Genomic DNA, 13,296 nt, shown 5'->3' on the forward strand with positions numbered 1-13,296 from the left:
CCCATTTCAAAATATATTTCAAGACATATATACTATACCAGTGTATGTAATACGAATAAATTGTTTTATACCCCTCTGCTTTAACCGCCCGATGTTTATTTTTTAACTACAATCAAAGAAACAGTACTACATGTATATAAGTGACTGATCAGGGACGTAAACGCCTCTAGTCAGATTAGCCCGAGTTTCCTCTGGCCCTAACGTTTTGACACATAGATGTCTGTCTGGTGAGTCTGATGTTAAGGCCACAGGAAACTCGAGCTGACAAAAAACGATAGCTGAATCATTTACGTAATATAAGATCCAGGACAGACGATGTAAGGCGTGGGGTCTGGCTTTACTGAAATGAAGATGCCCAGGGGCGAAAATTGAAGTACCGATGGGGGATGATGCACCCCCGCTGAGGTAATTGGCTACCCCTGATAGCGGCCCTGGTCATCCTAACTAACAACCGATCTTTTCTGTTACATATCCAGGTAAATGACTTGACACGGTAGCATTTGCATTGTGACAATTAACATAAAAAAGTTACAAGCATTTTGTCAACTTAAAACATAGATTATGATTTTAAAGTAAAATAAGATCGTGGATTAGAGAAATAAAAGAAGTTAAAAAATATGAAAATTTTAAATAAATTCAGTGTAAAATTGTATTTGTTCTTTTGAAATGCGAAATGAACACTTAATTATCTCATACAACCTTTCGATTTCANCGACAAAGGAGTCAGTGTGCTAAGATTTCTTCATTTTCCTTGTTTAGAATCAGAGGTGCTAGTTTCAAATACTTTTTAGTCTTAAATCTGTATGCTAGATATTGAATAAGGTNTAATTATAAGATATTGAAAAATATCTTTTTTATGCAGAATAAAGAAAGGAAAAATAAAACTATTATGTTAGAAAAGTATTTTAAAAGAAACGTTGCCGTAATTCGTNTTTCATACCATAAGGATATGGCATAGTTATTACAGACTGTAAGCCATAATTTCATTTTTTTGATGGTAAAGGAAACCTATATTAGATACTATTGAATTATAGCCTTTGGTTGTGGTCGACACCTGGNGCAGTACTAGTGATCTGAAGCTCATATGAATTCAATTGATATAAAAAAAAACATAACGCATACAGATAGAAACACCAACNATTCGTTTGGAGACATGTCATAATTCTTTTTTTTAGAAACACCCAGTTCTTCAACAAAAATCACACCTCCAAGTCAATATCGTTTTTTAGCGGTGGACACGTGATGCACTTCTGGTCAATCACTTGTCGGGAATAAAATGAAAAAAATAATAAAAACTGATATCACCTGTATACTTATATTATTATTACTGAAAATGTACTGAAAATCTGTTTGAGATATATGGTGATTTCTTATTTTGAGTAATTCCATGATGATGTTCAGTTGTTATGTACATGTATTACTTTAGTGCCATATTTAGCCAAACTCTTGAAACTTATGTTGTGCTTGTTTTGACCAATAAAATTATTCTACAAAATTAAGTTAATTGTCTATTCAATGAAAGAGATTCCACATTGTTTATCATGTTTATCTAACTGCAGTTAGTTATTGATGAGCTGATAAGAGTTTTAAAAGTGAATGAGCTGATAAGAATGTTTCTGTTTAAAACTTCAAAATTAATAAACTATCTCTATTGAGATAAAGAAGCAAAATATGTTAAGGAGTTGTGGANCAATGCTGACAACAAAAAACTACTATGGCACAACACATACCTCACATGCATCGATACATGGATTATTTATTGATCCAAATCTGCTCTGATTATTACCAACAGCTGCTGAATTCCATAAGCAGAGTCCTCGAATTGGAATCGTTAAAAAAAAAAAAATCCCACCGGAGCGATCGCCAAAAAAGAGGCGGTCCGTAATCTTCTAAACAAAGAATACAATTTTCTATGTTCGGTCCGGATCAGTACGGTTTGTTGATTAGTCAATTCCATGACCTACAAAATGGCGTTCACTCAGGTGGGACATTTATTGAACGATTGAAATTCGTAACGCGCCGTCCTGACATGTGATTATGGTTACAATTCGCTTGCAATCATATATTTGAATTTAAATCGTGTCGTAATTGTCTAGGTATACCTGTACATTTGTGGTCATTCAGTTATAACATAGATTAAACTACCGCCTATTCAAACACATATATGTTGTAGAAATCGTATCATTGACTAACATTTTAATCATGAGAATAGGAGAAATGTTATTTTTAGACTGATTCGACATTATTCAAATAACACGGCTTTATTAGTTTAGTTACGGACTTAAATATATCTTGTGGGTGGTAAGTACAGGTGTAATTGGGTGGTTCGGTTATCCAGACGACTACTACTAGTTCCGTCCCGTGAAAGCGGGTGCATAGTTCGTTCGTTCGATCCGCCGCTATCGGCCAGGGATCAGTTTATCGGTCGATAGCGGCGAGGGATAATTAAGCAGTTTATCGGCCGATAGCGGCCGATAAACTCGTTCCGTTCGGGAAGCGGCTGTACTAGCAGCGTTAGGCCCAATCGGTAACACCGGTCCTATCGGTAGGCTTGCGTTCGCACCGGGTTCGTCCTGCGGTCGTATAGCGGCTCGTCTCCGTTCGGGAAGCGTGCGTCCTGCGTTCGTGCCACAAAAAGTGGATACTTGGGCGTAATTCTAACTGTACTAACATATGATTGTATGTGTCAATTAGCATTTCCATTCAAGCATTTTGTTTAACAACAATTGATTTTGATCTGTTATCTAACATGTTATTTCCAGGCAATTTCAATTGTATATCACATGATTACTTAACAGTTATTATGACGTCACATGGCGAACCCTAACTTGCACCGTAACTCTGTAAATGATACTGTACAATTGTTATGATGACGGTTGGCCTAGCCATCCGAAATATGTAGACCTACCTTTACGGAAAACTTGATGTTGACGCACCTACACTTACCTATTTATACTTGAATACTTCGGTATCCACCACGGATCGCTACACCGGTGCATTAACCGACCGCTTTCCACAGGGCGTTGAATTTCCTTACCTTCTAATTGTGTTGGTTTACCAATACCTTTATTTCTTTCTACATCTCGTATTAAAAAAGTGTCATCTGCATATTGAGAATTTATAATCTGACAGTCCTAAACTATTGATACCAGTAATATTTCTGTTATTTCTTATCGGAATTATCAATATCTCTGCACAAATTATAAAAATGTAAGGTGTTATTTGATCGCCTTGGCGACAGCTACGTTTTATATTAAAGAACGATTATAAGATACTCCCTGATTATTGCAGTACAAGGATTAGAATGTAATATTTTTACCCAATTTCTCAAATCTGAAGTCGTAAGGACTTTATTTATAAATTACCAAGAGACCGAATCAAATGCATTTTTGAAAATCAATTAGCAATAACACTCCAGGGATATTATGTCTTCAGCATATTGCATGATGTCATAGATGAGCCTAGTATTTCCCCCTAAATAACGCCCTGATATGAATCCTGTCTGATCTGATTTTATCAATTTTTCTAAAACTAATTAAAGTCTACTAGCTATAGATCCAGGTGTAATTTTGTCAACAATATTTCAAAGCTGCTTCCAAAAAAAGTTTTAAAAAAACTTCATCTGAACTCGGGCTATTATTTTCTAATTCCTTCTCTTTCCTATCCCAACTATTCCAAATTTATATCATGATGATTTTTAAGCTTCTAAATTTCATCTATTAGGTTATTTTCTTTAATTTGCCTTTTTTTTGTACTGGATGAGTAAGAAATTGATTTGCCTCTTATTTCCATTAACCAAATTTCTAAAAATAGTTGGTCATCTATTACTAACTGTAACACTATTTCAGGAATATTATTGATAAATTCTGGATAATAGATTTGGATACATTGTTGAGATTTTATAGCTGTTATAGTATTATTTACAAGGTTAAGATGTTCCTGGTCATGCAACAAAGAGTTATAAAATATCCATAATCCTTTACCTTTTTTTGAATTGGCTAAACTTTAATGTAAATTTTGGGAAGGAATGGTTTAGATTTATAGTCTGAATCAACACTTGTATTACTTACACTTTGAAAGAAACTTCCAGATACTATAACAAATCTAGCTTCGCTTGTTTTATTGGACTACTTTTTCGTCATGTGTATTTTTTGATATTAGGATATTGTTCTCTAAAAATATCAACTAGATCTTAATGTTCTATTGTTTCTAAACCCTTTTCCCAAGCCTTCGGATTGTTAATTTGTTTGTAATTCTTATCATGATCTAAACCAGGATTAAGAACCAAGTTGAAGTCGCCACACATTATACAATTATTATTTTTTAAGTTATTAAAAGTGTTCTCAATGTTTCAAAGAAAGCTTGGCTATCAGATTGAGGACCATAAATAGTTATCAGAGTAAGTTTTCTCCCCTCAATTACTAAATCCAGTGCAAAAAAGTTCCCTGTCAAATCTTTCTTTTCTTTCAGTACATTCATTTCAAATTTGTTATTTATCACAATTACAAGAATTGGAGTTAAACGAATTAAACTAACAGTCATAGCCCCATGCATTCCGTATTAAATCTTCCTTTTCCTCAGTTAAATGTGTGTCTTGAAGACACTATATATTGTATTTCCTATCTTTGAAATATGTAAACACATCCTTACGTTTAACTTGTCACCTAAACCCTGGCAATTTGCTGATAAGGTATTAATTCCCTCCACTACTGTTTGTAAAATTACTAATAGACCACCACATATCAAACTTGCTTGACGCAATCATAATTAAGAAAATTAAGGTATTTTTAGAATCAGGTAAATACAAAAAAAAGGACAATGAATAGCTGTAATATGCACTCTTATTAAAGACAGTAATTATATTTCCAGATATCTCCTTCCACTTTTTGCGGGATCTATCTCTAATTCTACAAGACAACCCTTTCAACAGAGAAAGGGAAAATATGAAGAAACATACGAAATAGTTAATACTCGCATATCGGTGATGTCTTACTTACAAAACTATTTTATTGAATTTATTTTTCAAAATTATGATAAAAAAGTTAAATTTTTCAGGGTTATTATTTAAATTACAACCCTAACAACAAGATAGAAACAATATTAGTACACATTCGTTAAACTTATCTGTTTTGAATACATTTCAATAATAATATTTCTTCGAGTTTTGATACCTTTCTCGAGAAGGGCACAATCTAATGAAAATCATATCCTACATTCACTACGTATCACATACTTAGTGAATGTAGGATATAATTTTATTCAGATTGCCTCGGTATGACCCAAGAGGGTTTCGTATTTCCTGAGCCCGATACGCCGAAGGAAATACGAAATCCTGTAGGGTCATACCATCCTGTATATCCTGCCAAAAATCCGTGTAACGAATTTAATACCCCATTTGAGTCTTTTATAATAAACTTTTCTGTTGTCAAATTAACAATGGCACAGTACCTCATTTAGTTTCGTTTTATCAAATTCCTCGAACTGTTCTTCCTGATTCTATTCTTTTAAATACGTCCTCAGCATATTTGCCGCTCGTCTGTTCGAGTTTTGTGGCACATAGTTAGCCCTTTTGGCGAGTATTTCCTCATCAGTATGCGAAGTGAAACGTTTTGCCATTTTATAAACAGCAAAGCAGATGACGAATGCGAGTTGTCCCCCGTTGCCCGGCCGCAATATACAAAGACACGTGACCCGTATATCCCTTGTAAAATCACGTGATTCCACCGTATTACTGCTGATAATCACGTGACATGACCGTATACCCCCTGATATTTTCGTATACCCCCTGAGATACACGAATGCGGTTTGGTACACTGTAGTTTTTAACCAATCATATTCCTAGGTTTTTCTAAAATTGGTAATAAGATGCAATGTTTAAAAAACCAAAATATTATTTACAAAGTCTTGTTCATGTATTGGTAATATAACTCAATTTCAAACGTAAATTGATATGAAAGTTCGAATGTATGGATTTGTATATTTTGACTAAACCGTAAATTTGATATGGTTAATTTAACTTTGTTGTCACAAATGTCAAATGATAAATTTACTTGATCTACAAAAATCCTTTTAACCTTATTGCAGTGTAGAATGTAAGAGTTATGTCCCTTAATTAAATTAAATTAGTCAGACGGTATTGTGTATGTTTCTGTTATCAAGGTAGCAGTGTAGAGTAGCGTACGGTGGTAATGGGTGATATGTTTTGTACAACAAATAACCACTGTATTATTATCTATATCAAAATAAATAATAAAAAAAAAAAATGACATATCATGATGAAATGGACTATGTGGGCTTCATAATTTAAAAAAATAAATAAATAAAAAATCGAATTTGGTTTGAGACTACAGTTGTGGGCATTTGCAAATCTGTGTCTAAACACAAAAGCTAGCTTTTCATGTAGTCTAATTTTTGTAATCAGCACATGTGTTAATGTTGTAAAAAAAATCCCCCGAAATGACCTATGCTAAAACGTGAGTATCTTTTTTACCGAGTAGGCAATATCTTATTTAAGACAGGTGTTAAGAAAACAAATACTACTTGCGAGGGTCAAATTTTGGGTTAAAGAATCGTGTATTTGTTTTGCAATTTTGGTGTTTTTTTGATGTGGCAACCATGGTTTCCACAAGAGTATCAGGAAATATTTTGTTAATGTGGTTTTCATTAATTTTTATTACGCAGTAATTTTTCATTCTATATATTGGATAATCTGCAGTGCGTTTTCCGTTGCATATAAACATGTATGTACCTGTACCGTAACGCGATACCTAAACGATGTATTATTCGATTCGTTGCCAAGTCAGAAGGAAACATCTAATGTTTTTGACAAAAAAAAAAGAAGTTAACATACCGAACTGACTATATTTTATATAAGTGTTATGTGGCTTACCACGGACTTCGGTCTATCTTCGTCCGTACCTGTGTACAGCTACATAGCGCACTTTTTGGAATTGAATTGAACTCATTATCGAATGATGTCAACTAGATTCTTAGCAGATGTTTTTTTGCATTTATAAACTCTATAAACAACTATATATATGTATAGGTCATGTAGGGCCCATATTGTGTCTTCCCCAATTTGATAATATATATGATACACAGATACACTTGGTAGCAGCTGTACACACATGTATACACACCGCCAAATGTTTACGTATTATGTGTAATTGAGTCATACTTACAAGGAAGTTCGGACCCCGTATTTGACTTGATATGTTTCTACAGAGTTAATTATTTGTGTTTGTGAAATACAACATCGGAATCTCACGAAGTGCCGCTTATATAATGTAATTACATGACGGATAATTAGCCCGACATGTTATTTCTACTGCTCGTATTCCTGTCATCGTCAGGTAAGTTATGTGTTGTTTTGTTTCATTTCGTATTGTATGAATTGTACCTGTATTAAAGTTCAATATGTTGATCTTCATATTACCGGATTATTACGTTTCTATAGTACATGTTTATAATGTATGTGCTACAATGTATTGCAAGTAATCAACACATAGGTTACATGTAGTGCAACATGAAACATTGGTTGACTAATGATATGCATACCCAGCTTATTGTCTCCGCGCTTGCACCAATTTTTGTCCGATTACTTCTCGAAAAAAAAGTATAGATCAATGCACATAGTAAGCATAACACTTTCTGTCTAACCTCATAAGTATTGGCAGCCAAATATCCAAAAACGAAAGATTATATTCTTTATAGAAGTAAAACATATGTCCATGTATGTTAATGTGGAATCAATTATATGAACATTTTGATTGATTTATGACATTTGATAACTTTCATATTGTCTTTTGAGATCATTAAAACCATGTATGTCATACAGTGATAATGATGACCGATTTGACCTATGACCTTTAGTCACCGATATGTTAATATTTAGTAAAACTGAACAATATAGTAGAATGTATCTTCGTTTATACATACACTAATTGTTTAATGTCATATACCATACATATGTCAGAAAGCTTTGGAACTCATGGCCTTTTGTTTTACATCAGATTCACCCAACTGTTGAATACTATATACATGGTCACACTTAACAAAAAGGAGTCAGTCGTTCTGCCAACGTATACATGGCACGGAGAGAAGTTCTGTTTGACATCTAATTACCAGTAAACATCACGCGTTATCGCGATATTAATGCAATACAAAACAAGTGTCTGACTTGCTCCTTAAGAAGCGATAAGAGGGTAAAATGCATAATCTTAAAATTGAATAACCATTGCAAGAGATATTTTCTGGAAAAAAAATATTGGCCTTGTGCGCTTCTATAGTCTTCGATGCTTAAAATTGAGGTCATGAGCATACATGCACTTTTGTATTTCAATTCAAATGATCATTTATCTTTGTTGCATTATGGTATTTACTGCACTGTAGATGCATATCTTTCTATTGTGACATACGTATATGGTACTGATGTAGATATATACCCGTCAGTTGTGACATCACAAGATGGTACTGATGTATATGTATACCTGTTTGTTGTGACGTCAGAACATGGCACTGATGTAGATATGTACCTGTCTATTATATCAACAGCAATAGTACTGATGTATATGTATACCTGTTGGTTGTGACGTCAGAACATGGCACTGAAGTAGACATATACCTGTCTATTATGAAATTAGAAAATTGTATTGATGTAGATATGTACCTGTCTATTATAACAACAGCAATAGTACTGATGTAGATATATCCCTGTTCATTGTAATATTAGTCGATGGTTCTGATGTAGATATATAAACTATGTATTTTCACATCAAAAGATGGTACTGATGTATATATATACCTGTTTATTTTTAGCTTACCTGGTCCTAATGATGTAGATATTTCTACGTTTTGTAATAGTATCCCAACGTGTTACTTTCTGTAACAATTCCGCCGCTGCCACCAGTTCAAACTTATTGAACAACACAACAAGTACATTGATATTTACACTTTAATTACAGCACAAGTATTTTAATCCGTCATATGATATACAAGTGTTCACCATTGTGAACGCAATCTTTCCACTCTAAGCTAATCTCATACTATCAACTGCAAGACTACACAGACCTAAGACTACAACTACAACTACTATTCTTATTAACTTCCTATTTCTCCAACTTTCTAACTCTCATCTATGTCTCTAGACCTCTCAACTCGGTCTCCCTTACTCAACATTTTCTCTCCAACTCCCCAACTCTACTCCTCTATTCCAACTCTTTAACTCTACTCCTCTGTTCCAACTCTTCAACTCTACTCCTCTGTTCCAACTCCCTAACTCTCCTCTTCTATTCCAACTCCCCAACTCTACTCTCCTGTTCCAACTCTCCAACTCTCCCAAACTGAACTACCTTATTAATCTGTCCCCTTATCAAAATCCTGCTACATTAAAAATGTTGATAAGTTAGCATAATCCTGCTAAATATGACCCCTACCCGACAAGGTTAAACTGGCCATAACTCCTGATAAATTTGACCCCAGGTCAGCATCAGCTCGCTGCGGAGGCACAACCACTATGTCAAAGACTAGACTTCCCCCACCTAGACTACAGACGGTCACACTAATGTACAGATCCTAAACTTTATCGCAAGCACAATGATCTACGGCTACTTAGCTACTATCTTCAAATAAAAGTCACTGACCACGAGCCAAGGCTAATAAAATGCATAGCTAATCATCTGTACACTTTGAACAATTAAACGGCTACTAAATTCGTAACAATATGTACCCGTCTATTGTGACATCAGACGATGGTACTGACGTAGATGTATACCTGTTTGTTGTGACGTCAGAACATGGCACTGATGTAGACATATACTTGTCTATCGTGAAGTTTGAAAATTGTACTGATATAGATATATACACTTTGTATTGTCACATCAGAAGGTGGTAATGATGAAGATATATACCTGTCAAAAAAATATGTGTATTGTTACATTAAAGGATGGTACTGAAGTAGATATATCCCTGTTTATTGTGACATCAGAACATGCTTATGGTGTAGATATATACCTGTGTAGTTTTACATCAAAAAGGGTACTGATGTAGATATATATATGTTTATTGTAACATCAGAAGGTGGTAGTGATGTATATATATACATATGTGTTGTTACATTAGAAAATGGTACTGATGTAGGTATATACCTGTTTATTGTTACATCTGAAAAGGGTACTGATTTAAAAAAAAAAATGCCAGTGTATTGTAACATTAAAAGATGGTTATGATCTAGATATATACCTGTTTTTGTAACATCAGAAGCAGATATGCACCTGGTATTGTAACATCAAAATATGGTACTGATGTAGATATACACCTCTCTAGTGTGCCATCAGCAAATGGTTCTGATGTAGATATAAATATGTTTATTGTGACGTCAGAAGATGATACTGATGTATATATATATACCACTCTATTGTGCCATCAGCAAATGGTTCTGATGTAGATATAGATATGTTTATTGTGACGTCAGAAGATGGTACTGATGTAGATATATACCTGTTTATTGTAACATCAGCAAATGGTAATGAAGTAGATACATTTGTGGGAACGCACGACGTTACACGATGTGCGATGTGCGCGCGATATGCGATGTGCGTGCGATATGCGCACGGAATGTGCACGATGTCTGCACGATATGCGAACGATTGACATCTGGACGATTATTGCTTACGCACATTTGTGCGGACGATGGGCGATGAGAATCGTGGTTGGTTTAAATTGAGAAATGACTTAATGATAAATACGGCCTTGTGTTCAAACATATAAACTTGATTTTTAAGTATATTTCTATATTCTAGCTATATGTATCAGCTGCTCTTTTTATCTATATTTTCTTAATTTAGAAATGGTGTTTTCGGTGATTTTTAAGCGACCCAAACCGTCACATTTAAAATAACACATACACGTATTGACACGGTCACGTCAGCAGGTAAACATAGTCACTTTTTATCTGTACCTGGACTGTAGTTTTCCACGCCCGGGACACTTACGTAGCTCGCCAAGGTGTACAAATCGAGTTAATGGGGTGATATATACCGAAACGAATGCAAATGACAACTACTTAACGTCCAATTGTGCTTTCACAACGGTAATACGGTATCACATATCAACTCTCTTTGTAAGGTACGGGTCAGGTAAAACTCCGGTCAATCATCAAAGAAAAAGTATTTACCTGTTCCGTTACTTGGAGGCTAAACACATTCTTGATAGTCCAACGGTCACTGTATTGTTGTGTAACACTCATGGTAAAATTAAACATAATCCTAATTAAAATGATGAGCAATTTATATATACAGTGCTCTTTATTCCATACGAGGGCTCCGGATTCTACGGAATCGCACATTTGTGCGGGGAGAAGCGCACATCGGGGCGAACGATTGTTAAATCGCACAGTTGTGCACACCATGTGTGGACAATGTGCGGACGGTGTGTGCGCGATGTATGCACGATGTGCGCACGCTATTGTTGGTGCGTTGTGCGGTCCCTTAACTGTATATACCTGTACATTGTATCATCAGAAGATGGTACTGATTGAAATATATATCTATGTATTGTTATATTAGAAGATGGAACTGACGTAGATATATACTTGTGTATTGTAAAGATATATACCTGTGTATTGTAACATATATATAACTGTTTATTGTTACATCAGAAAAACGGAACTGACGTAGATATATAACTGTTTATTGTAACATCAAAATATGGTTCTGATGTAGAATATACCTGTCTATTGTAACATCAGCACTGATACTGATTTATATATTTATCTTTGTATTGTAGCATCAGAATAAAATATTGATGCAGATATATACCTATGTATTGTAACATTAAATGATGATACTGATGTAAATATGTACCTGTGTATTGTAACATCAGAGGATGGTACTGATTTAGATATATACCAGTGTATTGTAACATCTGAAAAGGGAACTGATTTAAATAAATAACTTTGTATTGTAACTTCAGTAGATGATACTGATGTAGTTATATACCTCTCTATCGTGACATATACCTCTCTATTGTTAAAATAGAATATAAGTACTGGTGTAGATATTTGGCTTTGTATTGTAACATTAGTAAATGCTACTGATGTAGATACATACCTGTCTATTGTGACATCAGAAGGTCATATTTATTGTGACATAAACAGATGATACTGATATAGATATATACCAGTGTATTGTTACATCTGAAAACGGTACTGATTTAAATAATTAACTTTGTATTGTTACATTAAAAGATGGTACTGATGTAGATACATATCTGTCTATTGTAACATCAGAAGGCGTGTTTTTTGTAATATTATTGTTGAAGGAGAAGAATTTATATTAAAAAATGGAAAAAAATCAAGTAACTTTAGATCTCGGAATATTGTTTATGCAATGATCTGTGCAAATGGTTCTGAATTTTACAAATGCAAATGATAAATTCTATGTAATTCCTATATATCAAGCTACAGAAGAACTGTACAGCGAGAGTCAAAAGAATAAATGTTAATCGATATAATAAAACCTGGTTTGAATTGTTCTAACAGCACAGATTGTTGCATGCATAGATGTAGCTATACTCATGCCTGTAGCTTTATAAAACATATGGAGTTATGTAACACCACATGTTTGGTTCCTCAAATGTTGACATTAAACTGCATTGTTAATTTCGGTGTCAATTTTGGTAGGTTGTATTGTGATGTCACAATGCATCATGATGTCATCACTTTCTGTGTTGTGTTGTTGTTCTGTCAACATGAATGAATAAATTCTTGTCTTTTGTTTATGTATATAAAGGATCTTACATGAATTTCTATTTCATATGAGATTTTTGAAACAAGTCTAAGCATTTTCAATTTAGCGAGCCTCTGGCGAGCTAAAATGAAAAATTCGTGACGAGTTTCATAAATTTCATATGAAATGATAACGAGTGTAAGATCCTTTTTATCGCATAATCAAGATTGTGGCATTTATTCGTGTAAAACGGCGATTTTGATGCAACTTTGAAATGTAAAAAACTGCCATTTGACTCCAGTGCGTAGGTTTGTCACGTCATGTACCTGTCCTAGGCGTGACCTCGCAATTGAAACAATTGAAACTTAGAACCAATCACAGGGCTGATAGGTCATATTACATGGTTTAATACGCAAAGAAATAATACACGAGTAAATTCACTGGATAACACAGTACATTATGTGATAATATATTTATCTTGAAACATAGAGCGTATGTAGACAGGCTATTTCCTATAAACTGAGATTTTTTTTCATATCATCTTGACACACAATTTGTGAAAAGAAGGAAT

At 34.2% G+C, this 13,296-nt stretch overlaps 1 protein-coding gene across 1 annotated transcript in view; it reads left to right on the plus strand.

Moving 5' to 3' along the window:
* Positions 1–7,192: 7,192 nt before the first annotated feature.
* LOC110453772 (carcinoembryonic antigen-related cell adhesion molecule 5-like) overlaps positions 7,193–13,296 on the plus strand; it is a 36,259-nt gene continuing 30,155 nt past the window's right edge. Inside the window, exon 1 of the mRNA XM_021502908.1 lies at positions 7,193–7,352. Coding sequence (XP_021358583.1) covers positions 7,316–7,352 — 37 coding nt within the window. The 5' untranslated portion in view covers positions 7,193–7,315. The remainder of the gene's footprint in view (positions 7,353–13,296) is intronic.

Source organism: Mizuhopecten yessoensis, unplaced genomic scaffold (assembly GCF_002113885.1).
Source record: "Mizuhopecten yessoensis strain PY_sf001 unplaced genomic scaffold, ASM211388v2 scaffold7497, whole genome shotgun sequence".
Classification (NCBI taxonomy): domain Eukaryota; kingdom Metazoa; phylum Mollusca; class Bivalvia; order Pectinida; family Pectinidae; genus Mizuhopecten; species Mizuhopecten yessoensis.